Source organism: Hemiscyllium ocellatum, chromosome 4, assembly GCF_020745735.1.
Source record: "Hemiscyllium ocellatum isolate sHemOce1 chromosome 4, sHemOce1.pat.X.cur, whole genome shotgun sequence".
NCBI lineage: Eukaryota > Metazoa > Chordata > Chondrichthyes > Orectolobiformes > Hemiscylliidae > Hemiscyllium > Hemiscyllium ocellatum.
In genome coordinates this window covers 97,770,298-97,795,164 of record NC_083404.1, presented here as the reverse complement: position 1 = coordinate 97,795,164, position 24,867 = coordinate 97,770,298, and the positions used below count along the sequence as shown (strand labels likewise).

The 24,867-nt window shown below is 40.5% G+C and overlaps 1 protein-coding gene across 1 annotated transcript in view; it reads right to left on the bottom strand.

Annotated features, from left to right (window-relative positions):
• Window positions 1-24,867, bottom strand: part of lrrc69 (leucine rich repeat containing 69) — an 87,001-nt gene that overhangs the window by 44,691 nt on the left and 17,443 nt on the right. Inside the window, exons 3-5 of the mRNA XM_060824040.1 lie at window positions 10,941-11,013; window positions 9,505-9,700; window positions 9,176-9,220 (exon numbers count right to left, since the gene is read on the bottom strand). Coding sequence (XP_060680023.1) covers window positions 9,176-9,220; window positions 9,505-9,700; window positions 10,941-11,013 — 314 coding nt within the window. The remainder of the gene's footprint in view (window positions 1-9,175; window positions 9,221-9,504; window positions 9,701-10,940; window positions 11,014-24,867) is intronic.

Genomic DNA, 24,867 nt, shown 5'->3' with positions numbered 1-24,867 from the left:
CCCAGTCTACTCAGTCTCTCTGCAAAAGCCAACCCCCAACTTTAGAATCATTGTAGTGAACCTCCTCTGCACCTCCTCCAGTACCAGTACGTCCTTTCTCAAGTAAGGAGACCAAAACTGCACACAGTACTCCAGATGTGGCCTCAACAGTGCCCTGTACAGCTGCAACATAACATCCCTGCTTTTAAACGCAATCCCTTTAGCAATGAAAGACAAAATTCTACTTGCCTTCCTAATTACTTGTTGTACCTGCAGACCAACCTTCTGTGATTCATGCACAAGGACATTCAGGTCTCTTTGCATAGCAGCATGCTGCAACCTTTTACTATTCAAAATCTAAAACAAAATAATCCTTTTAACTGTTACTCTGAACAAAATAGATGACTTCATATATATATTAACATTGTATTCCATCTCTCAGACCTTTGCCCATTCTCTCAAAGTATCCATGTTTCTCTGCAAAGTTTTGCAGTCCTCTGAACACTTTGCTCTGCCATTGGGACAACATTTCATCCTCACTAACACTCAACACTGGAGCCCCCCAAGGGGTGCGTACTCAGCCCCCTACTGTACCCACTGTTTACCCATAACTGTGTTGCCAAATACCAAACTAATACCATTTACAAAGTTCGCTAATGACACCACAATAGTCGGTCAAATCTCAGATGACGACGAAACAACTACAGACAGGAGGTGGAAGACGTGGAAAAATGGTGCAGTGAGAGCAACCTAGCTCTCAATGCCGGCAAAACAAAGGAACTCATCATTAACTTTTGGCAGGATGTTACTCATGCCCTCCAACACATTAACAGCACAGAGGTGGAACAAGTGGAAAGTGTCAAGCTCCTGGGAGTGGTCATCAACAACAAGCTTTCTTGGACTCTTCATATGGACGCACTGGTTGCAAAGGCCCAACAACATCTCTTCCTCAGGCAGCTGAAAATTTGGCATGACGGCGAATACCTTTGCCAATGTTTATAGGCACATCATCAAGAGCATACTGTCTGGATGTATCACTACTTGGTATGGCAACTGTACCACTCAAGATCAGAGACGGTTACAGAGAGTGGTGAACTCAGTCCGGACGATCACAAAGGCCAACCTCCCATCTATAGAATCTGTCTACCAGCCTGCTGTCAAGAAAAGGCTGCCAGCATTCCTAAAGATCCATCCCACCCTGGCAATGCTTTTCTACAACTTATACCATCTGAAGAAGGTACAGAAGCCTGAACACACGCACCAGCCGATTTTGAAACAGTTTCTACCTACTGTTGTTAGAATACTGAATGGACTCACAAACTCTTAGCATTTGCCTGTGCCTGTGTCTTGGTCTTTGCCGCTGTTTACCTATTATTTACTTATCTATGCTATTTAACAACGTGATCTGCCTGTATTGCTCGCAAGACAGAGCTTTTCACTGTGCCTCGGTACACGTGACATTAAATTCAATTCAATTTAATTCATCGTAGTGTCATCTGCAAACTTTGACACATTACAAGCAGTCCCCAACTCCTAATCATCCATGCCAATTTTGAATAATTGCAGTCCCAACACCGATCTTTGAGGCACACCACGAGTCACTGACTGCCAACCAGAATATCACTCATTTATCCACACTCTTTGCTTCCTGCGATAGGGGCTGTTCTCTTATTAGAGAGAGAAGCGACTGGTGGTGATTTAACCTGAGGGCATCAAAGACACTGGAAAGGACAACAGCAAAAGAACAGTCCTCTCAATTTTCAATGTCCTCCTTACTAACATTTGGAGCTTATTCCAAAATTGGGAATAATCACAGACTAGCAACAGCGTGACATATTTGTGGAATCAAAACTTACCATGTCACAGACACCACCATCACCATCCCTGGATATTTCCTTTCTCATCAGCAGGATAGGTTGCAAAGCAGTGGCACTACAATGGTGGTTAGTTGGGACAGAGTTGCCTGGGAGTCCTCAACATTCACTCCAGACACTAGAAAGTCTCATGGCATCAGGTCAAACATGGAGAAGGAAACATTCTGCTGGTTACCACATACTATACTCCCTCGGCTGATTAATCAATACTCATGCATGTTGAAGAACACTTGGAGGAAGCACTGAGGGTAGGAAGGGCATAGAATGTGCTGTGGATTTCAACATCTATCACAGAGTGTTATGACAGCAGCACTAATGATCAAACTGGTCAGGTCCTAAAGATCATGGCTGCTGGACTGGGTATGTAGCAACAAAAGGGATAAACTTACTAGACATCCTCCTCACCAGTGTGCCTGCTAATGCATCTGCCCGTGACAGCACTGTAAAAGTGATCATCACAACTCAGTGGTTAGCACTGCTACCTCACAGCACCAGGGTCCCAGGTTCAATTCCAGCCTCGGGCGACTGTGTGGAGTTTGCACATTCTCCTCGTGTCTGCGTGGGTTTCCTCTGGGTGCTCTGGTTTCCTCCCACAGTCCAAAGATATGCAGGTCAGGTGAATTGGTCATGCTAAATTGCCCATGGTGTTAGCTGCATTAGTCAGAGGGAAATGGGTCTGGGTGGGTTGCTCTTCAGAGGCTCAGTGTGGACTTGGTGGGCCGAAGGGCCTGTTTCCACACTGTAGGGAATCTAATCTGGTAAGTAACATCCTTGTGGAGATGAAGTCCAGTCTCACACTGATAATACCTTATATCATGCTGTATGGCACGATCTGTTTGGCATGTGGTCATGCTGAATGGGATCGACTTTGAACAGATGTAGCAATTTGAGAGTAGGTATCCACGAGGTGTTGTGGACTGTGAGTGGCAGAATCATGTTCCAACACAAGGTTCTGGCATATCCCCCACTCAACCATTTCAATCAAGCCAGGGATCATTCCCTGGTCCAACAAAGAATGTCGGAGTTATGCCAAGAACAGCATCAGACATACCTAAAAGGGAGTAGTCCACACAAACAGTGAAGCTACAAAACAGGAATATTTGCATCAGTGCAAAATCTGAGGCTGAAGTGCTAAGTGGATGTTGTCCAAAATTCTGCATGGGAAAAGATCTTACAATTGAATCTTATTGCACAACATGAACAATACTCTGGTGTATTGGTCACGTGTTGTATCATCCATTTTGCTAAGTACATCAGAAAGCGTGACAAATTCAAGCCACTTAATGCTCAGAACAAAGATTCCATTGTACATGGAATGTCCCCATCTTCTAATCAGAGCCTCTGTCTATTATCAGACTGATGAATAAATAGTTTGATCTGGGAACCAAAATAACTTGTGACAAGAGTAAAGCCATGTTCTGTCGACACAGAGCCAAACAATCCTTTGTCACTTTATCAATAGGTTAGATTATCAGAAAGTGCTGAGGACTCAAAATAATAACTCTGTTTCTTTCTCCACAGATGCTGTCAGACCTGCTGAATCTCTCCAACACATTCTGCTCTTGTTGCAGATCTCTCGCACCCATAGTGTTTAGCTTTTATCAGAATATTATTTAAATAGAGAGACTTTAGAGGGGCTATGGAACAGGATCTGTGTGCCCTTAGACACCAATCAGAAAACGTAAGCAGATACAATGGGTAATTAGTGTCAAAAAGTGCAGCACTAGAAAAACACAACCAGTCAGGCAACATCCAAGGAGCAGGAGAGTTGACATTTCGAACAATGGGTAACGAGGAAGGTAAATGGAATGTTGGTCTTTATCATAAAGAAGATGAAACATAAAAGAAGGGAAGTAATTGCAACTTATTGGTGAGACCACGCCACTGTGTATAGTTTCAAAATTCCTAATTAAAGAAGGATGTGCTTGCTTTGAAGGCAGTTCACGGAAGGGTCACCAGGTTGCTTCCTGAGATGAAGGGGTTGTCTTATGAGGAAAGATTTAACAGGTTGGGCCTCTACTCATTGGATTTTAGAAGAATGAATGTTGATCTTTGGAAACAGTTAAAATTCTATGGAGTTTGACATGTTGAATGTTGTGAGAATGTTCATGGGGCAATCAAGTAGAGGAAACAGTGGGCCTCCCATTTAAGATAGAGATCTTTCTTCTCTCAGAGGGTTGTTCAGTTTTGGAATGATGTAATACAGACAGCAGCAAAGACGAGTCACTGAAAATGCCTATGACTGAGTTAGACAGGTTTTGATCTTGAAGAGTTTTTGGGGGTTGGGGAAGATGACAAGCAGAAAAAGGGAGTTGTAGCCATAAACAGATCAATTTGCATAGCGGAACCATCTTAAGATGCCAAATGACTTACTCCTATTGATATTTTGTATGTTCTTATGAAGAGGGTCAAAATTATTTGGTAGGGTACCTCATTGCTTGCAAATATTACTAAAGTGTAGCTTGAATGGTGGGAGAAAACAGCCCCTGCATCCCCTTTATGCACAGTCATATTCATAGCATCACTATATAGAGCCTGCTAGCTGCAGTTGTTTGGGAAATATCTGACACTTACCTTGATACTGTTAATACCTATCCTCTATGGGATATTCCCTGGAACTCTACCAAAACAAACATTAGCTCTCTTGGAGGACCATCAACTTGGTGCAAGAAAATTATTTGTTGTTCACAATAGTGATGCAGACTGCCACTGTCCAAGAAGGCAGAACATAAGTGCATTCCCTTGAGTTATACACATCAAAAAATATGTGACATGAAATCTAAGTACAAAAATGATTTAATATTTTAAAAACCAAAAGTGTACACATCTGTCAGGGTTCCTGATGAAGGGCGTATGCCCAAAATGTAAATTATCCTGCTTCTCGGATGCTGCCTGAATGGCTGTGCTTTTCCAGCACCGCGTTATTTAAAGGTTGTAAAATCTGTAATTGCAAGTGCAATCTGCTGTCATAGGGCCATCACCTATATGTCTGAGGACCATCACCGATATGAACTTTTGAAAGATATTCAGTTAACAAGTTATCTCTGTATTCAACATTCCATTAAAGACAATGGACAACTGCAAAGACTGGAGGTGTAATTATCAGAGACTGTTGCCAACTGACACTTCCATAAGCACTGACGAATACTACTGATGTAGGTGGAGGATGATGATCGTTCACAGATGTTGTTTCCCTTCAAAAATGATTTAATATTTTAAAAACCAAAAGTGTACACATCTGTCAGGGTTCCTGATGAAGGGCGTATGCCCAAAATGTAAATTATCCTGCTTCTCGGATGCTGCCTGAATGGCTGTGCTTTTCCAGCACCGCGTTATTTAAAGGTTGTAAGGTTTCTGGCCTCCACTACCTTCCCAGGTAGTGCAATTCAGATTTGCACCACCCTCTGAGAGAAAAACCTTTTCCTTAAATCCCCCTGAATCTCTGCCCCTTATTCTAAAACTATGCCACATTTATGGCTGAACCCTTAACCAAGGGAAACAGCTGCTCCCTACTCAACCTGTCCATACCCCTTATAATCTTATACACCTTAATCATGTCCCCACCCCCTCAGTCTTCTCTGCTCTAAAGAAAACAATCCAAGCCTATCTAGTCAAACCTTATACCTTATTTGCTCCAACCAAAGCAACCTACTGGTGAACCTTCCTCTGTATCCCCTCTAGTACTATTGCATTCTTTGTGTAGTGAGGTGGCCAGAACTGCACACTGTATTCCAGTACTTTCCAACGCTCTATACAACTCCAACATTACCTCCTTACTCTTACACTCCATGCCACACCTGATGAAAGCAAATGCCCTATATGCCTTCTTAATTATCACGTTCATGCATCTGTGACTTCAGGGATCTGTGAATAATTACCCCAAGATCTCAGCGGGGTAACTTTCCATCTGCCATCAAGATGATATTGACACCATCACCAATTTGTGCTCAAGTTGGTGCTTAACTGACCTTAACGGACTTCCCATTACTATCTGTAGATAAAAGTTAAAAATCACACAACACCAGGTTATAGTCCATTAGGTTTATTTGGAAGTACTAGCTTTCGGAGTCATGCAGATGTCAATACTTGGAATATCATTTAAACAAAGCACATACTGATGATTTCAAAATAATTACGTATCATTTGAAAAAATAGTGATAGTTAAGTCTACAGTGAATGGATCAGAATTAGCACAATGTGCCTTGGGGGAAAAAAAGAGCTGGGAGTAATCACATCAATGCAGGCCAATCCATGAAACATTTTATAAATTCCTACTTTGGAAATAGAACTGGTCTGACTCAAAATTGAGATACAGACAGACTCTAACCTCACCTTTAACGCATTGTCTGAGCTGGGATGTCACTTTGTTTTAAATAGACCTTATGTTATCTTGAGACTGTGAGTTGAAGGAAGTTCTGGGAGTTACATATTAATGAACCAAAACCTGCAACCCTTTCTAAAAGATGAAAGACTTAGCTTTCTAAGTTTGTTCAATATATCATATCAGTTGTATGACGCTGTGATCTTTTGCTATAAATTCTGTGTCTTATGATCCTGCTCTACAGCCACCTGATGAAGGAGCAAAGCTCCAAAAGCTAGTAATTCCAAATAAATCTATTGGACTATAACCTGGTGCTGTGTTTTTTAACTTTGTCCACTCCAGTACAACACCAGCACCTCCACATCATAATGTCAAAGCCAGTATGCCCTGTCTCCAGCAAAAACACTCTTGGAGATGGGAATGTATCAGAAATTTGGAATTCCCATCTACAAGAGGAGACAGAGGTACAACTTAATTAGGGATGGTGGTGGTGTCCCTGAGCTTTGCTAGTTTCTAAACTGTACCTACATTAAGTTCTGGGCAGAAAGGTTAAGTTTCCATCTTCCTATCAGCTGATGGATTGAGGCTCTTAACTGGTCAATTGATGATACTTAAGGACCACTTTCACCAGTGCAGGCAGGCAGTGGATTGCGGATTGGGTTTTTTGAGGTGAGGCCCTCAATCTGCAGTAAATTGTGTATGATCAAAGGACTGAACAGTGAAGAGTTGGGTGGAAATGGTACCAATGTAAAAAATCTAACCTATAATTGATAGTTGATCCAATTGTTACCTCTAGGATTTTGTGGCTGACAAATTGGATGCCATGTTTACCTCTTCAGCGCTGATCATAATTTCAAGAATTGTTGGGTTGGTTAAAAAAAGAGGAAAGGAATCTGTTCTAAGGGTCAGGCTGAAGGGTAAAACATTAATTCAAGAAACAACCAGTATAATTTACAAGTTGAAAATTCTGGCTAACAAACTTCCATAACGTATTTACGAATGCTGCAAAAATTATGTAAATGGTGACACTTCTAATAATATAATTAATTTGGATTTATCGAAGTTTTAAAATAAAATTCTTGTTAAAAATTAAGAATTAAACTAAAAGCCACAAGAACTTAGCTTAAAATGAGGGTATTGTTTTAAAAATAGTGTTCTTTAAACAAATTATTCAGCACAGTTATGAGCATGTTTCCAACATAGGACCTGACTTAATGTGGTAATGAATCGGAAATTCAAACATGGAGGTCAGTATCCTAATTGTTTTTCCACTTGGTTAAACTTTGTACCAAAGAGAAAATTCTGAAAATCTACTCAATACTGTCAAGCCCAGGGAAAATATCAAATGGAGTCATGCAGATGTCAATACTTGGACAATCATTTAAACAAGCACATACTGATGATTATAAAATAATTACACATCATTCGAAAAAAAAGCAAGCGTAAGCATACAGTGAATGGATCAGAATTAGCACAAGGAGCCTTGGGAAAAAAGAGCTGGGAGTAATCACGGACACATTCCTCTCTTTGCCAAGACAATTTTGCAAAGCTATTAAAAAAAAATGCTTCCATATATAGCTAGAATAGGAGTCTTCAGAAGGTGTGCTAATACTTCATAATAAAGTAGTGAAAGTGCAGTTAAAGTTTCATAATAGTCATTGTACTATGCTATAATACTTAGACAAAACTACATAACAATTACATGGAACAAAATTGAACCTCAATATAAAAGGGGACCACTTGGAACTAAGAATTAGAGAAATTTAAGCATTACAGTCTTGAATGAACATGGACTAGAAGGAACCTCACTGACATACATAAAAGAATTCAAATAAAGTAAATTTATGATTTCAAAATATCTGAAGAAAGCAGTTCCAGACCATGTAAACATTAATTAAATTTAGATCAGATAAAGAAGAAACAGAAACTGATAATATTAGCAGTAATCTCAGAAACTCAACAGGTCTGGCAGCAGAGTCACTATGGACTTGAAACACTCACTCTGTTTCTTTCTCCACAGACTTACTCAGTTTTCCCATCATTGTTTTTATTTCAGATTTCTAGCATCCACAATATTTTGCTTATAGTTAGGAATAATCTAGTTAGCAAGTTAATCAGAGACAAAAAAAACTGGTCAGATTGGTCAACATATAATTATTTGCCACATTGTTGTATTAATAGACTAGAAAAATAAACAGCTTTGCACTAAACAGTCTTTTCTCAGCCCTGCATTTCTTAAATTTTTCTAATAAGTAAATGTTTCTAATATACCTAAATGAGATGTCAAAAAGATATGTTGATCACCCTCAATTACACAGAAATTAAGAATATCCTTACTTGAACCATGACTTTAAAATATGAAATCCACTATTCTCTGTACTAAAATCTCCTGAATATTGCTCTTTTTGTTTCTTGACATTGTTATTATCAAAGTAGATTGTTTCCTCCTGCAAACAATTAAGCCATAATACATGGGTTGATCATTAAGGTCATCTTAGCCCTCTAACTGAGACAATAACAAATTCCAACTATCTACAGAACAGCTTTCTTTAGTAATCCATCATGGTCTGGAATAAATTGATAACAGTGATTTTCACAAGTAAGCCAAATGTTTTGTTAGTACAAATTTTCACTCAGACATTTTATAACATCTTATTCAATTAAGTGCAGATCGTTAACATACCATCATTTTGGGCTGACAGCACACATCTACATATGAACTCAATTGATAATATTCACCCAAGTCAGAAAACTGAAAATTCAAGCTTCACTGTAAATTCAAACATATAACCGAAACAGACAGCACAAAGAGACTGCTGCATTCTCTAGAAATATTATCTTTCAAATAAATTGTTACTTTAAGGTCCTGTCTGCCTGCTCAGATTAATGCAATGATTTTCCATGACATTATTTGAAAAAGAGTGAGAGCTTTTCTTTGCATCGGCCTTCATCCTTCTCTCACAAATATCACTACAACCATTTTTTCTAGACATTTGTCTCACTGCTTTCTGAGTATTCTGTACACAAAAGTTCTTGTCATCTTTATCTACAAAACAAACACCAATAATTAATTAGTCCATTATAGTAAAGCACTTTGTGACTTCTGAAAAATAACATATTATATAAATGCAAGTTATGTTACACAATTTCAACTGAATATCCACAGAAGCACAGGAAAATCTTTATTACATGATATCCCAGGATTTTATGGATCTCTCACTAAGGTCACAGGAGATGAATGGGAGAATCCCTCCGAAAATCAATGGACAATACTTTTAATGTATATATTTAATTTAATACAATGAGAAATTCTATTTCATGATAACTTACTTCAGGGAGCACCTGGATTTCATTCCTTGGCACAGAAAGCTTCTTGAGATTAGTCAAATATCCAATGTCATGTGGAAGTGATTTGAGTTTATTGTGTGCTAAATGTAGTTCACAAAGATGTTGTAGGAGACAAAGTTTGCTTGGAATGCTCTCCAGTTGGTTGTTGTTCACAGTAAGATATTTGAGCTGTGCCAGCCTGCAAAGCAACATTTATTATTTGTAATGACACAGTGGTCCCCTTTACAGATCATGTCCTTTTTACCAAAAGAAAATCTTAAACTGGTCCTAATTTACCAGACCGTCCTAGGATTCCGTTATTGGTTAAACACTTGTAAACTGTAGAAACTTGTAAACACGATTAACATTATTTTACCTGCATATCTCTTCAGGCAAGGTTGTCAGCTTGTTTTTATTCAGGTTCAAGTTCAAGTTTGTTAAAGTGTACTCTATTGCATTTTTATTTTATTGCAATTATCCATCACAAGGAATGTGTCTTACACCTAATTTAATAGCATTCAATTTAAACAAAATATTGTTCTGCACATTTCTACATACCCATGTCATTTATACATTGTCTGACAATGTTGGTACATTAATCCAAAAAAGTGGGGTCAAAGTTAATGAGTTAATATCCAGAGTTCCTAATTATCATGGACTGTTTGGAGTTTCAAGAATTGGCTAAAAACACACTATTTAGACATCCCTTCTACCATTTGTATGTAAACACACATGTGGTACTGAAACATGTAAACCAGAAACTTCAGATTTAATTTACAGTAGGTGCTGAGTTACTTTAATCTAAGGGTAAAAAATGAGGTCTGCAGATGCTGGAGATCACAGTTGAAAATGTGTTGCTGGTTAAAGCACAGCAGGTCAGGCAGCATCCAAGGAATAGGAAATTCGACGTTTCGGGCATAAGCCCTTCTAGTCTAAGCCAGGATTTAGTTCATCACTTGTTTGAGAGTAGCCATGTGAAATGTCAGGTGAGGACAGGAAAAAGCTTGCCTGTAATTCAACTATCATTGTCAAACAATTATCAATGGTCACTTCTGGAAACATACAAGAAGATTGGATGTGGTATTCAATTGACAATAAGTGCAGGAGTAGGCCATTCAGCCGTTCGAGCCTACATCACTATTCATTATGATCATGGCTGATCATCCACAATCAGTATCCTGTTCCTGCCTTATCCCCATAACGCTTGATTTCACTATCTTTAAGAGCTCTATCCATCTCTTTGTTGAAAATATCCAGAGACATGGCCTCCACTGCCTTCTGGGGCAGAGCATTCCATATATCTACCACTCTCTGGGTGAAGAAGTTTCAAATGCAGAACAGTGCTGTATCCTATTTGGAATAGATGGAGAGGTGACTGTGGAAATAAACAATTTTTACTTGATGCAACAAATAACAATGTAATAGAAGAATTATTTTACCTGCATATCTCTTCAGGCAAGGTTGTCAACTTGTTTTTATTCAGGTTCAAGAAAGTTAGGTTTTCTAAACATTCTGAAATGACAGAAAGTGTGCATTTTGTAAATGAGAGGAGTATTAAACAAAAGAAAATAGCAAATTATACCAAATCATAGAAACAAAAATTATAGCATAAAATACAACAAATGTTTTAAGGTCTTGCAACATTTGTGAAGAAAAAAGTGTTATCAAATATTTCCAAGAGGATTACGTTTCATCAGAACTCTCTTCACATGTGCTATCAGACCTGCTGGATGTTTGCAGATTTTCTGGTTTTAGGTTTTCAACATCTGCAATGTTTTCTTTTATCTCAAAAATACATATAAGGTTAATCTCGTCTACTCTGGTATCTTCTCCATCTCTACTATGTTACTACATATGAAATTGCAAAGAGAGAGATTTAAAACAGGAGGAATTGATGTCCAGAGAAAGGTTAAGTCCAAGCTGTTTCTACAGCCTTACAATATTTAGATCAGAGTATTGCTGATAAAGTTAAAAGCCTAGGAAACAAATGATCAAAACCACACACTTGATCAAGGAGTACATTGCCCTGAGAGGTAAAATTAACTTTAAAAATGGGTACATATTCAACCTCCAAAACAATATCAATAACTACAGTAGGAAGAAGGTTTAATGAATAAATGAATTTGGAAAATAATAAACTGATATATATTCATCCTGAGTTTCTTTGCATTTTTCTCCTTGTTCTTTTTACCATGCATACATTCCTTCCATCTCTCACACAATACAGAAGTAATTGGAGAAGTTAATCACAAGATTGTGTCATTTTGTATAGTATAAAACCAGTGCAGGAAATGTGAAAAAGTATTCCATTAAGTTGCTGAAAATTTTTTACAATTTTAAAAACTGTAGGAATTCAGAAGAGGCTATCATGTTACATTCCATATCTTAAAAATAAGCTCCCAACTTTCTCATACTTTTAAGATATTCACTCCTCTATGCTAGTGAAATGCACTTTCTCCCAGTGTAATGCCACATCTGATCCTTCTCTACTTAACCCCTCCCTTATCATCAAATCCTATCTTCTCTCAGCTTCATACTTCCACCTTACCTTCTTTGTACTGTGCCAAACCTACTTTGTGAAAGCAAGTTGTTTCTCTTCACTTACACTTGGGATAACTTCATCAAATAAAACTCCCAATCCTTGTTAATAATGGGCAATGTTTGGTGGAATGGAAGAAAGGTGTAATGGAACAAAGGTAAAAGTCAAGAGGTGGGTGAAAAGAAGGTCAAGGGTTTGAGGCTGATGATTAAAGTGGGTAAGAAATTAATTTTGAGAAGAACACAGGAACAGTGCAGTACAAGTGTTTCAATCTGGCACAGCATGGACTGGAAGGTGGTGGGGGGGCGGGAGGGGTGAAACGATTGAGTTTGTTACTAGTTAAAACTGTTGTCTACACTTTGGGATAAAAGATTAACTTTTGTTTTGTAAAAGACTTGTGATACTAATTTCCAGATAAAAAATCCCAAAGAACTGAGGACGTTAGTAATCAGAAACAAAATCAAAAACTGCTAGAAAAACTCAGCATGTCTGGCAACAGCGAAAGCAGAGTTAACGTTTTGGATCCAGTGACCCTTCTTCATGTTCTGAAACATTAACCTGAAGTATTAACTCTGCTTTCTTCTGAGGATGACAGAACTGTTCTAAGAAGAATGGGATCATGGAAAATAATAGTAGACATTGTATCTTTCAATGTTCCATACTTTTCTATCCTTAATCTTGTAAATTTATGAATATATACTGAAGCGTTGAGAATATATAAACCAGGTCGTCAATATTAATGAAAGCAAAAGCAGACAGGTCAGTTGTGCGTGCTTATATATTATTTCAGTTTTAGAGCACTTATTTTTCTTTCCTTCTATGTTCATATTTGTCTCATTGCTCAAGACAGTCAACAGAGTATGAAACTGCAGCATTAGTAGGAAAAGAATCAATCATGGCTACTTGTGATAAACCAGCTAAACCACTGGGCTCCAATCATTGACCTTTCTTTATTTCTGCAAGTAGAAATATTTTCAAAAGTTCAAACCCATAGATTAGAAAGGAAAACATCTTGAAATTACATTTGGCTCTGAAATGAAATGAACAAGAATTGCAATACGATCTAATATTCACCTCACTTGCACACAAATTGAACAATATTCATAGTTAATTACAAATCAGAAGAGAATATTTGGCTTAAATAATTGCAAGTGACAGTGTAATGACAGTGGAAAGTTTTTTCAAAAACTGGAAACCATGTTACCTAATGTATTGTTGATACTACCTGTCTTTTGCTATCTTTCACTGCAAAATGGGAGCATAATTCTTGTAAGACCACCCAAGCCAGACAAGTAGAAAGGATCCAGATTAAAGATTCACTGGTTCTCCAGATAGGAGGCTCCAAATCAGACTGACAATGTCTGGGTAGAATAACTTTTATTGCAGATCCAAACAGACATGCAATTAAAATAACATTTGAAAAACCATAATCTGCCAGTTGTTAGGCAAGATAATACTCTTGACTAAACAGAGATATATTATTCTTGATAGTGGTGGAAAAAATGATTTCCCTTCAGCCAAAAGGCACAAGTGACTCTAATTTTGAGTCTCACACTATCCTGTAACCCTGTACAACTTAACTCAGATTTAGAAATAACGGAATAAGGCAAGTGATAACGTTAAATACTTTAATATGTTGAATACTGTCAGCGATAGTGTGCAGTTCAAGAGTTACTATTGAATAATTATTTAATTGCATGGATTTCTGTCTTTTTCATGTGTAGATCAGTCAAAGTATGGAAACCTATTGTACTCCACACACATTTTCACCACTGAGGTAAAAGGGGATCAGCGTATGTCTCTGAAAAAGGCAAGAGCTTCAATAAAACATTTAAACGAGGCCAGAAACAACCTGCACACAATTACCTGCTTATAGATGACAGTGACCTTAAGTTTCTAAGAACAGTGAAGAAATTGAAACTTATTGAATGGTCACTGGAAAGTACTTGGAACAAGTTGCAAGTCATTTCAGCACTTTTTTTTTGTTTTGTCTATCTGTTGCCATTTATTTTGTGAATTTGGTGTGTTAACTGTCATTAGTGCTGTGGAACTAACCACTCCCAGCTAATGGTTGGGATAGTGTGCTGCCACCAAACATCCTTTCTACTTTTTTAAATAAAACTTTAAACAAGTTAGAAGGACTCTAGTGGGCATTGTGACAAACACAAAATGAAATGGTCAATAGAAACCTTGAAAGTTGTGACAGAAGCTTATCAAAATTAAATCAAAATATCGTTGCTATCGGTGATGAAGCATCCTATCCCCTGCGGTGCCCAACATTGTACCAGTCGACAGTCCATGCTCCCTCTCAGTGAGCACCTGAGACATGATGATGGAAGAGGTTCAGTCAGGAACGACAACCCCCTCCACATCCTGCTACTTGAATCCCAGACACAGGTCACGGAGGAAGCTGTCCATCTGTCTACTCCCGTCTACACATCGTGCCCATCTACTGGAAGTACGGGCTGAAGTGCAAACAAAGTTTTTAAAGTAGCCCCTTTAGGAAGCCAAACAGGGGCTAAAAACAAAAAGTATTTCCAAATAAATATGGTGTTTTTTTTCCAGGCCATAAAGCTACATGTGGAGATCTACTTAACCTTTTATTATATAAGACTGCCATAAGGAACAGGAGAAAGTGAGGACTGCAGGCGCTGGAGACCAGAATCGAGAGTGTGGTGCTGGAAAAGCACAGCTGAGTGTGGTGCTGGAAAAGGTCAGGCAGCATCCAAGGAGCAGGAGTATTGACATTTTGGGCGTAAGCTCTTCATCAGGAATGAGGCCCGTAGTCCAAATGCAACAGTGTACAACCCAAGTCTCCAACGGAAAGGACTCCGTTCTGGTGGGCTCTCCATGGCATATTTCTGCTGCTGAAAGGTAGGATGTAAGCCATAGCCAAGTGATGAACAAATGTGAGGAAGTGGCAAGTTTGCAGCTGCAGCAGCCTATTTTATACAGCTACCATTGGAGTACCATTTTGAAGGACACAGAATGAATTTCACAGACAGAACTCAAATTGTGGGGCATGTGTAGAGTCTCCCACCAACCCTCCTCCTCTAAAAAGAAAGGACCAAGTGTGGAGGCTTGGTGAGGTAAGGCTTTTGTGTTTTTTCCATTTTTTAATCTTTCTTGGTAACTTAAAGCAAACAGGATGGAGGTTAGGGCAGTTGCCTGCTCCTCTTGCAGGAGGTGGTAAGGGTCACCACTGGTGTCCCTGCTGACTTCACCTGCAAGAAGTGGACCCAACTCTAGCCCTACATAGACCGCATTAAGGAACCTGGGCTGAAGCTGGATGAACTTCGAATCATTTGGGATGCTGAGGGGGTGAAAGAGAAGAGTTATATGGAGGTAGTCACATCTAAGTTACAGGACAAATATAGCTGGGTGACTGTCAGGAGAGGGGAAGGAAATGGTCAGATAGTGCAGGGAGCCCCCCTGATGGTCTTCCCCTCAATTATAATAAATTTACCGCTTTGGATAGTTTTGGGAGGAGCTTACCAGGGGAATGCCACAGCGGTCAGGTGTCTGGCACTGAAGCTGGCTATGTGGCTCAGTAGGGAAGTGGAGGCGGGGGGGAATAGAAGACCAATAGTGATAGGTAAGCCAATTGTGAGAGGAAAAGGCAGGAGATTCTGTGGTCGTGAGTGAGACTCCGAGATGGTGTGTGGCCTCCCAGTTGCCAGAGTAGAAGATGTCTCAGATCGAGTCTACAGGCTTCTTAAGTGGGAGGGGGAGCAACCAAAAGTAGTGGTACACATTGGTATCAATGACATAGGCATGGAAAGGGAGAAGGACTTGTAAGGAGAATATAGGGAGTTAGGTTGGAAGCTGGAAGGCAGGTGAGTAATCCTAGCAGTAAAGCTAGGAATAGAGTGAGTGCAGATGAACACACGGCTATAGGGTTGGTGTAGCGGGGAGGCCTTCAGATACGTGAATCATTGAGATATTTTCTGAGGAAGGTGGGATCTGTACAAGAAGGACCAGCTGCACTTGAACTAGAGGGGTACAAAGATTCTGGGCAGGAGGTTTGGTAGACCTCTTCAGAAGGGTTTTAAATGAAATTGGCCAGGAGGTGGAGGTGATGGAAACCTGAGCTACGGATCAGATGATGGTGTAGGTTGTGAACAGATAGATACAGTGTGCAGAAAGTCTGTGAGGAGGGATAGGCACTTGATAGCACAATGTGCAGTCAGTATGATTGATTGAAGTGTGTCTATTTTAATGCAAAAAGTATCAGGAATAAGGTTGACAAACTCAGAGAACGGATCAGTACTTGGAACTATGATGTTGCAGCCTTTGCAGAGTCTTGGATATCACAGGGGCAGGAATGGTTGTTGGATGTTCCAGGGTTTAGATGTTTCAAAAGGAATAGCGTGGGGAAGGTAAAAGAGGTGGAGGAGTGACATTGCTTATTAGGTAAGGTATCATAGTTGCAGAAAGGGAGATCATTGAGGAGGGTTTGTGTACAGAGTCAGTATGGGTGGAAGTCAGAAACAGGAAAGGAGCAGTCACTTTATTGGGAGCTTTCTACAGGCCCCCCAATAGCAACAGAGACACAGAAGAGCAGGTTGGGAGGCAGAGTTTGGAAATGTGCAGAAGTAGCAGGGTTGTTGTCATGGGTGACTTTAACTTTCCAGTATTGATTGGAACCTACTTAGTTCAAATAGTTTGGATGGAGCAGTTTTTGTCAGGTGTATCCAGGAAGGGTTCCTGCCGCAATCTGTAGAAAGGCTGACTAGAGTGGAAGCCATACTAGATTTGGTGCTTGGCAATGAATCATGCCACATGTCAGATTTCTTAGTGGGAAAACATTTCAGTGATCGTGATCGCAGCTCCATGACCTTCTGCATAGTCATGGAGAGAGATAGGAGCAGACAGTATGGGAAAGCATTTAATTGGGGGAGGAAGAATTACAATTCTATTAGGCAGGAACTGGGAAGCCTAGACTGGGAACAAATGCTCTCAGGGAAATGCACAACAGAAATGTGAAGGCTGTTTACGAAACACCAGGTGATAGTGCTGGAGAGGTTTGTCCTACTGAGGCAAGGAAGGCATGGTAGGTTGAAAGAACCTTAGGTGACAAGGGATGTGGAACATCTTGTCATCAGGAAGAAGTGATTTTAAAGTTGAGGGGGCGAGGATTGGACAGGAATTTAGAGGGTTACTAAATAGCAAGGAAGGGATTGAAGAATGGACTGAGGAGTGTTAGAGGCGGGCATGAAAATGTTTTAGCGGGTCAAATTAAGGAAAACCCTCAGGTATTCTACACTTATGTGAGGAACAAGAGGATGGCCAGAGTGAGGATAGGACCAGTCAGGGATAGTGCATGGAACCTGTGCATGGAGTCAGAGGAAGTAGGGGGAGTCCTGAATGCATACGTTGCATCAGTATTCACGACTGAGAGGGACTTTGACGCTTCTGAGGACAGCGTGAAACTGATATGCTGGAACATGTTGATGTTTGGAAGGATGATATGCTGAAAATTTTGAAAAACGTAAGGATAGATAAATCCCCGGGCCAGATGGGATATACTCTACTGCACTCTTTGGCGATGATCTTTGCGTCCTCATTGTCCACTGAAGTACTGACAGATGATTGGAGGGTAGGAAATGTTATTCCCTTGTTTATGAAAGTGAATATGGATAATCCTGGGAGTTATAGATCAGTCAGTCTTATGTCAGTGGTGGGCAAAGTATTGGAGAGGATTCTGAGAGACAGGATTTACAATTACTTAGAAAACCACAGTTTGAGTAGAGGTAATCAGCATGGCTTTGCAAGGGGGAAAATCATGCCTTACAAACCTTAATTCAATTCTTTGAGGATGTGACAAAACACATTGATGATGGTACAGCAGTGGATGTGATTTACAATTGATAAGGGTCCCATTGTAGGTCATTCAGAAAATAAGGAGGCATGGGGATACAGGGAAACCAGTCTGTCTGGATACAGAATTGGCTATCCCATAGAAGACAGAGAGTGCTGATAGAAAATGTTCAGCCTGGAGCTCGGTGACCAGTGGTATTCAACAGGGATCAGTTCTGGGACCTCTGCTCTTTGTGATTTTTATAAATGACTTGGATGAGGAAGTGGAAGGGTGGATTAGTAAGTGTGGCGATGACACGAAGCTTGGTAGAGTTGTGGATAGTGTGGAGGGCTGTTGTAGGTTGTATCAAGACATTGACAAGTGTTGATAAGTGGTAGACGGAGTTCAACTTGGAAAAGTGTGAAATCATTCACTTTGGATGGTATAAATTGAATGCAGAATACAGAGTTAAAGGCAGGAGTCTTGGCAGTGTAAAGGAACAGAGGGGTTTCTTAGTCCATGTCTATAGATCACTCAAAGTTGCCACGCAGATTGATAGGGTTGTTAGGAAGATGTATGGTGCGTTGGCTTTCATGAACAGGGGGATTGAGATTAAGAGCCGCGAGGTTATGCTGCAGCTCTACAGAGTCCTAGTTACACTACACTTGGAATATTATGTTCAGTTCTGGTTGCTTCATTATAGGAAAGATGTGGAAGCTTTAAAGAGGGTGCAAAGGAGATTTACAAGGATACTGCCTTGACTGGAGGGCATGTCTTATGAAGAAAGGTTGAGGGAGCTCAGGCTTTTCTCATGACAGCGAAGAAGGATAGAGGTGACTTGATAGAAGTGTACAAGATGTTGAGAGGCATAGAGTAGATAGCCAGACATTTTTCCCAAGGTGGAAATGTCCATCACAAGGGGGCATAATTTTAAAGTAATTGGAGGAAGGTTTACAGGAGATGTCAGAGGCAGATTATTTACTCGGAGAGTGATGGGTACATGGAATGTACTGTCTGTAGTGGTAGTAGAGTCAGATACATTCGGGACATTTAAGCAACTGTTGGATAAGCACATGGAAGTTAATACAATGAAGGGTATGTAGGTTATTCTGATCTTAGAGTAGGATAAAAGGTCAGCACAACATTGAGGGGCTGAAGGGCCTGTATTATGCTGTATTGTTCTATGTAGATCCTGAGGGATCTGGAGTTAATGTTAATGTTAATTCCAAAACTAACAGGAGTCAAATGCTCTGGAAGCTCACCGTATTTCAGAATTACCTCGATTCTCTGTTTGTGTTTGGTGTTGTATAACAGTCATGAGGCTCGGAATGGCTAGGGTTATACACTGAACATTGCCCACTGTTTGAACAGCCAATTGTACAGGCATCATCCTGAGCTCTCTCCTCCACCAACTACCTAATATCTCACTGACAGAGGAACCAGTTCCTAAACAACGGTTCACTAGAGAGAGCGCTCCAATGTGAGGCTCAAACCTTGGTCAGTTCAGATAAAAGACTTGAAATTCCTGGAGGAAGTTCCGAGGACACATCCACTCCACAAACAGGAAATATATGAAGTAATTGAAGCCACACACAATGTCAGCATGTTGCACCATCTTAGAGAAGGTTCATCATAAAGGTAACACTGCAGAGTCTGAAGATGGAAAATTGCTATCTGGATGCAGAGACAAATCAACGTCTGACCTCTCTTCCCAAGCCGGAGGTTCAGTGTCTCAGCAGTGACCTAATATTGCTTCATGCCCCAGAAAAACACAATTAGTTTTCTCTATGTTTATGACAAACTCTGAGGGAGGGAATAAAGTGACTAGCCAGTACCACAACATGGTAACAATCAACTCATTTTGGACCACCTCTCAACTCCTAAAAGGAAACACTGGAGCAGTCCTGACTAGCATCCTAAGTGAGTTGCCACCTTGGTTTCCAATTCACGCTAATTTGCAGACCAGGATTCATAAAAACTAGGAGTAGGCCATTTGAGCCTGCTGTACCATTCATTTGGCCAAAGCAGATCCTCTATTTCAATGCCATATCCCACTTGCTCCCCATAACCCTTCAGGACTTTAAAATATGAAAAAATCTCTCTCTCTTCCTTGAATATATTCAGTGACTTGGCCTCAATAATCTTCAGTGGTACAGAATTCTACAGAATTCTTTTGAGTGAAGAACCTCTTCCTTGTCTCAGCCCTAAATGGTCTCCCACATATCCTGAGAGTGTGTTCCCTGGTTTTAGACTTCCCAGCTAGAAAAAGCATTCTCTTTGCACTGAGTCTGTCCAGCCCAGTTGGAATTTTATACATTTCAATCAGATCCCCTTTCATCCTGCTGAACTTTAGTGAATACTAGACCAGTCAAACAAACCTCTCCTCACAGAACAGTCCTGACATCCCCAATAACAGCTGAATGAACCTTTGCTGCACTTCCTTTCTTAGGTAAGGAAAGCAAACCTTAGGTGTGGTCCTGTGTAACTGCAGCAAGACATTCCTACTTCTGAACTCAAACCCTCTTGCAATCAAAGTCAATATACATTTGCCTTTCTAATTGTTTGCTCTGCGTGCTGTCTCCTTTCATGAACTTGTGTGCAAGGACCCAGATCCCTTAGTATTATCCACATTTCCTTATATATCACTATTTATCTTTGTCTTTCTGTTTATCACACCAGTACATAACGTCACATTTAGCCACATTGTACTGTGTCTACCATGTGCTTGTCTACTCACTCAACAATTCCTTTCTGAGCCCATAACCATTTCACAATGCTGATGGCTCCAATATTTTAACAACTTAACAATTTCTATCCAAACTCTCCTGACTTGGAAGCTTCATAAACTAAAACACTTCAGCTAAAGTAACTGGTTTCCCCTCTAAAAGCTTGTTTCTCTCTTCTGAACAGAGACCTTGGGCTTTCTGTTCTGAAGTCAAAACTGAAACTAATAGCTTAGATGAAGCTTTCATAAACTCAATGATGTAAACATTTATCCATTAATACCACACGGGGCTTTGCCAGGAATTTGGCTGAAGTCACATGCCTTCTTGGAATTGATACAATTTGATAATTGTTTCCAATAGCTTTCAAGTCTGTTATGACCAGAGCCCAGGCAAGACAGTTTGGTTCTAGATGAAACATCACAAACTGTTACACTCTCAGATGAGAAGCAATGAACTGGCTCCCCTTCTTTATTTACCTATCCCATTGGTTGGATGTAACAAAGTTAATTTAAAAAGGTTCCCTTCCTGTGAATATCTTTCTTCCAGACCTAAAAGTAGCCAATATAACTGGGCTTTCTTCAGTTAATAAATAGAGATTTTTTTAAAAATTACTACAGCAGAAGAAGAATCAGTAACACAAAATAGGTTATAAATAAGGACACCCAAAAAGAAAGAGGTTTAGAAAATATACAGGGTGGTTACAAGGAGATAGTTCTTCGACTGTAACCTTCACGGCACACTAATACTTGATCCAGGCAGATACCCACAAGAGTCCTAATAACACACTCCAGTAGAGGTGAAACTGTCTTTATAACCCTGTCCTGGTATCTTCTTCAAAGGAAAAAAGACAATCTGTGTCTACAGTTTGGACAAAATCCACAGAGGGTCATTTTTCTATTGAGCATCAGCCCCTCTTTATCATTGTAGTCTCAAGAGATTTCAGTAATGATCACAAGATGTTTTGACATGCCCCTTCGCCTTTCTTTGGAAAACCTTTTGTTTAAAGCTCCACTCACATCACGAATATGGCATCCAAAGAATCTCTCTCTCTCTCCAGAAGCCACATTATTTACATCTGTACCATTATGGGCTGTATCAAACGTTTTTTTGTAAAAACGTTTATGGACAAACCTGTTTAGAAGAAAATCATCTTCTTGGAACTAACCCATTTCTGTCAGTATCTACCTTCAAATCCAAATCACTACGCACATTATACACCTTTCAATATAAGGGAACTGAAGATCATTGAGCTAAAGAAATAGCTATTGCCAAAGTGAAGGAAGGGGAATGAACAAGAAGCTAGAGATCAAAAGAATGATGGGATTAAGGATTAGCTGTAAGGCTAGGGGAAGTTACAGAGAAAGTTAAATATGAAGTCAAGTACGTATTTGGAGTAGAGTCATAGAGATGTACAGTATGGAAACAGACCCTTCGGTCCAACCTATCCATGCCAACCAGATATCCCAACCCAATCTAGTCCCACCTGCCAGCACCTGGCCCATATCCCTCCAAACCCTTCCTATTCATATACCCATCTATTAACTGTTGCAATTGTACCAGCCACTACCACTTCCTCTGGCAGCACATTCTATACACGTACCACCCTTTGTGAAAAAGTTGCCCCTTAGGTCTCTTTTATATCTTTCCCCTCTCACCCTAAACCTAGACCCTCTAGTTCTGGACTCCCTGACCCCAGGGATAAGACTTTGCCTATTTACCCTATCCATGCCCCTTATAATTTTGTAAAACCTCTATAAGGTCACCTCTCAGCCTCCGACGCTCCAAGAAAAACAGCCCCAGCCTGTTCAGCCTCTCCCTATAGCTCATATCCACCAACCCTGGCAACATCCTTGTATATCATTTCTGAACCCTTTCAGGTTTCACAACATCTTTCTGATAGGAAGGAGACCAGAATTGCATGCAATATTCCAACAGTGGCCTAACCAATGTCCTGTACAGCCGCAACATGACCTCCCAACTCGTGTACTCAATACTCTGACCAATAAACGAAAGCATACCAAACACCTTCTTCACTATCCTATCTACCTGCGACTCCATTTTCAAGGAGCTATGAACCTGCACTCCAAGGTCTCTTTGTTCAGCAACACCCCCTAGGACCTTACCATTAAGTGCATAAGTCCTGCTAAGATTTGCTTTCCCAAAATGCAGGACCTTGCATTTATCTGAATTAAACTCCATCTGCCACTTTGCAGCCCATTGGCCCATCTGGTCAAGATCTTGTTGTAATCTGAGGCAACCCTCTTCGCTGTCCACTACACCTCCAATCTTAGTGTCATCTGCAAACTTACTAACTGTACCTCTTATGCTCGCACCTAAATCATTTATGTAAATGACAAAAAGTAGAGGGCCCAGCATCGATCCTTGTGGCCCTCCACTGGTCACAGACCTCTAGTCTGAAAAACAACCCTCCACCGCCACCCTCTATCTTCTACCTTTGAGCAAGTTCTGTATCCAAATGGCTAGTTCTCCCTGTATTCCGTGAGATCTAACCTTGCTAATCAGTCTCCCATGGGGAACCTTGTCGAGCGCCTTACTGAAGTCCATATAGATCACATCTATCGCTCTGCCCTCATTAATCCTCTTTGCTACTTCTTCAAAAAACTCAATCAAGTTTGTGAGACATGATTTCCCACACACAAAGCCATGTTGACTATCCCTAATCAGTCCTAGCCTTTCCAAATACATTTACATCCTGTCCCTCAGGATTCCCTCCAACAACTTGCCCACCACCGACGTAAGACTCACTGGTCTATAGTTCCCTGGCTTGTCCTTACCACCCTTCTTAAACAGGGGCACCACGTTAGCCAACCTCCAGTCTTCATCCAAGGAGGAGGACGGGAAAAAATTCTGGCTGTAACAGCTGCTCCTTTTTAGAAGTATTTTAGGTGCTGGAGGTGATTTCCTAGAATTCCAGGAGCAGCAATTACTAGTTTATATGCTGTTGCATTGTTTTGGAACTATGGGGAAAAAAAGTCAGAACAACAGCAGTTTTAAAAGAGAGAAGAACAGATAAAGGAAGCACATGGTGAGGTCAATGCAGGAGAGAAAGAGAGAGAACCTGCACAGCTATTGCCTTTGCCATTTGAATTCATGTATTGCTGGAAATCGGAGTGCATCTTGGAAAATTAACAAATAGTCAAATTCACAATTGACCTTGGAGAAACTGTTGGGCGAAGTTCATAGCACAGAACCAAAGAAGATAATCGTTGTTTTAAATGTGACCTACAGAGAATATGTAGTAGTGAGTAAAGTGGGTTCTTTCTTGATTTTATGATTTTATGATTTTGGAGATATGTCTCTTGATTAAACTTAAAATATAAGCTGTAACTATTAATTTAACGTGGGGCAGTGAAGGCGGGCATAAACCGCCCTGTGTTTACCATGGAGCAAGGCCCACATCGGGAAAACCAGCCATATCCATTTTAAGCCAGCAGTATCCATTTTAAGACAGCAGCTGCCAGCCCGACCACGTGATCGGGAGAAGGGGACCCAAAGACAGATCCAAATACACACCAGACCAGACACTAGTCAGGACTCCAGACAATGGTCATGATTCACAGATTGAAACCCACCTTATAATCTTGTCAAGGCTCCAACTGACACACACCCATAACCTGATCATGCAAAACAGTCCTACACAAAAGGATGAACCTAACACATTGGAAGTAACAAAGGGGGGTGCTAGCCTCCAGCCCTCACGGAGAGACAAGCAGATAGCACCCGGACCCATTCACATAAAAATAAACAACACACCTTTTGTGTGTGCTGCCGACTCTCCGAGGACGGCAGGAAGCTTGACATTCACACATACTCCAGCCATGAGAACCACCATTCACACTCATTCATACCCAATCTCCTACATCCTGACTCATGAAGTATATAACTTGTAACATCGCACGGGAAACATTAGAACAATCAAGATTCAAAACCTCGGTTGGTCTCCACCGGCATTACATACAATAAAGTTACTGATTGTCAAACCGCACTCTGGGCTCGGACTGAAGATCATTTCATCCGCGCTAACAATTGGGGGTTTCGTCCTGGTTAACGATGGCTGCTGGACCCCTGCAACGGCACTGGGTGAGTATCTTTACTCTTTTACTTCTCGTGTAAAAGTCTCCCAGTGCTCCGCAGGGGACTTCACTGCCGGCCGTTATCTGAATCTGTGAACAGAGTGGGGTCCGGCTGTCAGGTAACGACAGAGTACTCTTTAAAAAGTGTGTGTGTGCCTGGGTGAGTGATCCTTCGCGGGTGGGTGATTGGGGTCGCGAAGCACTGGT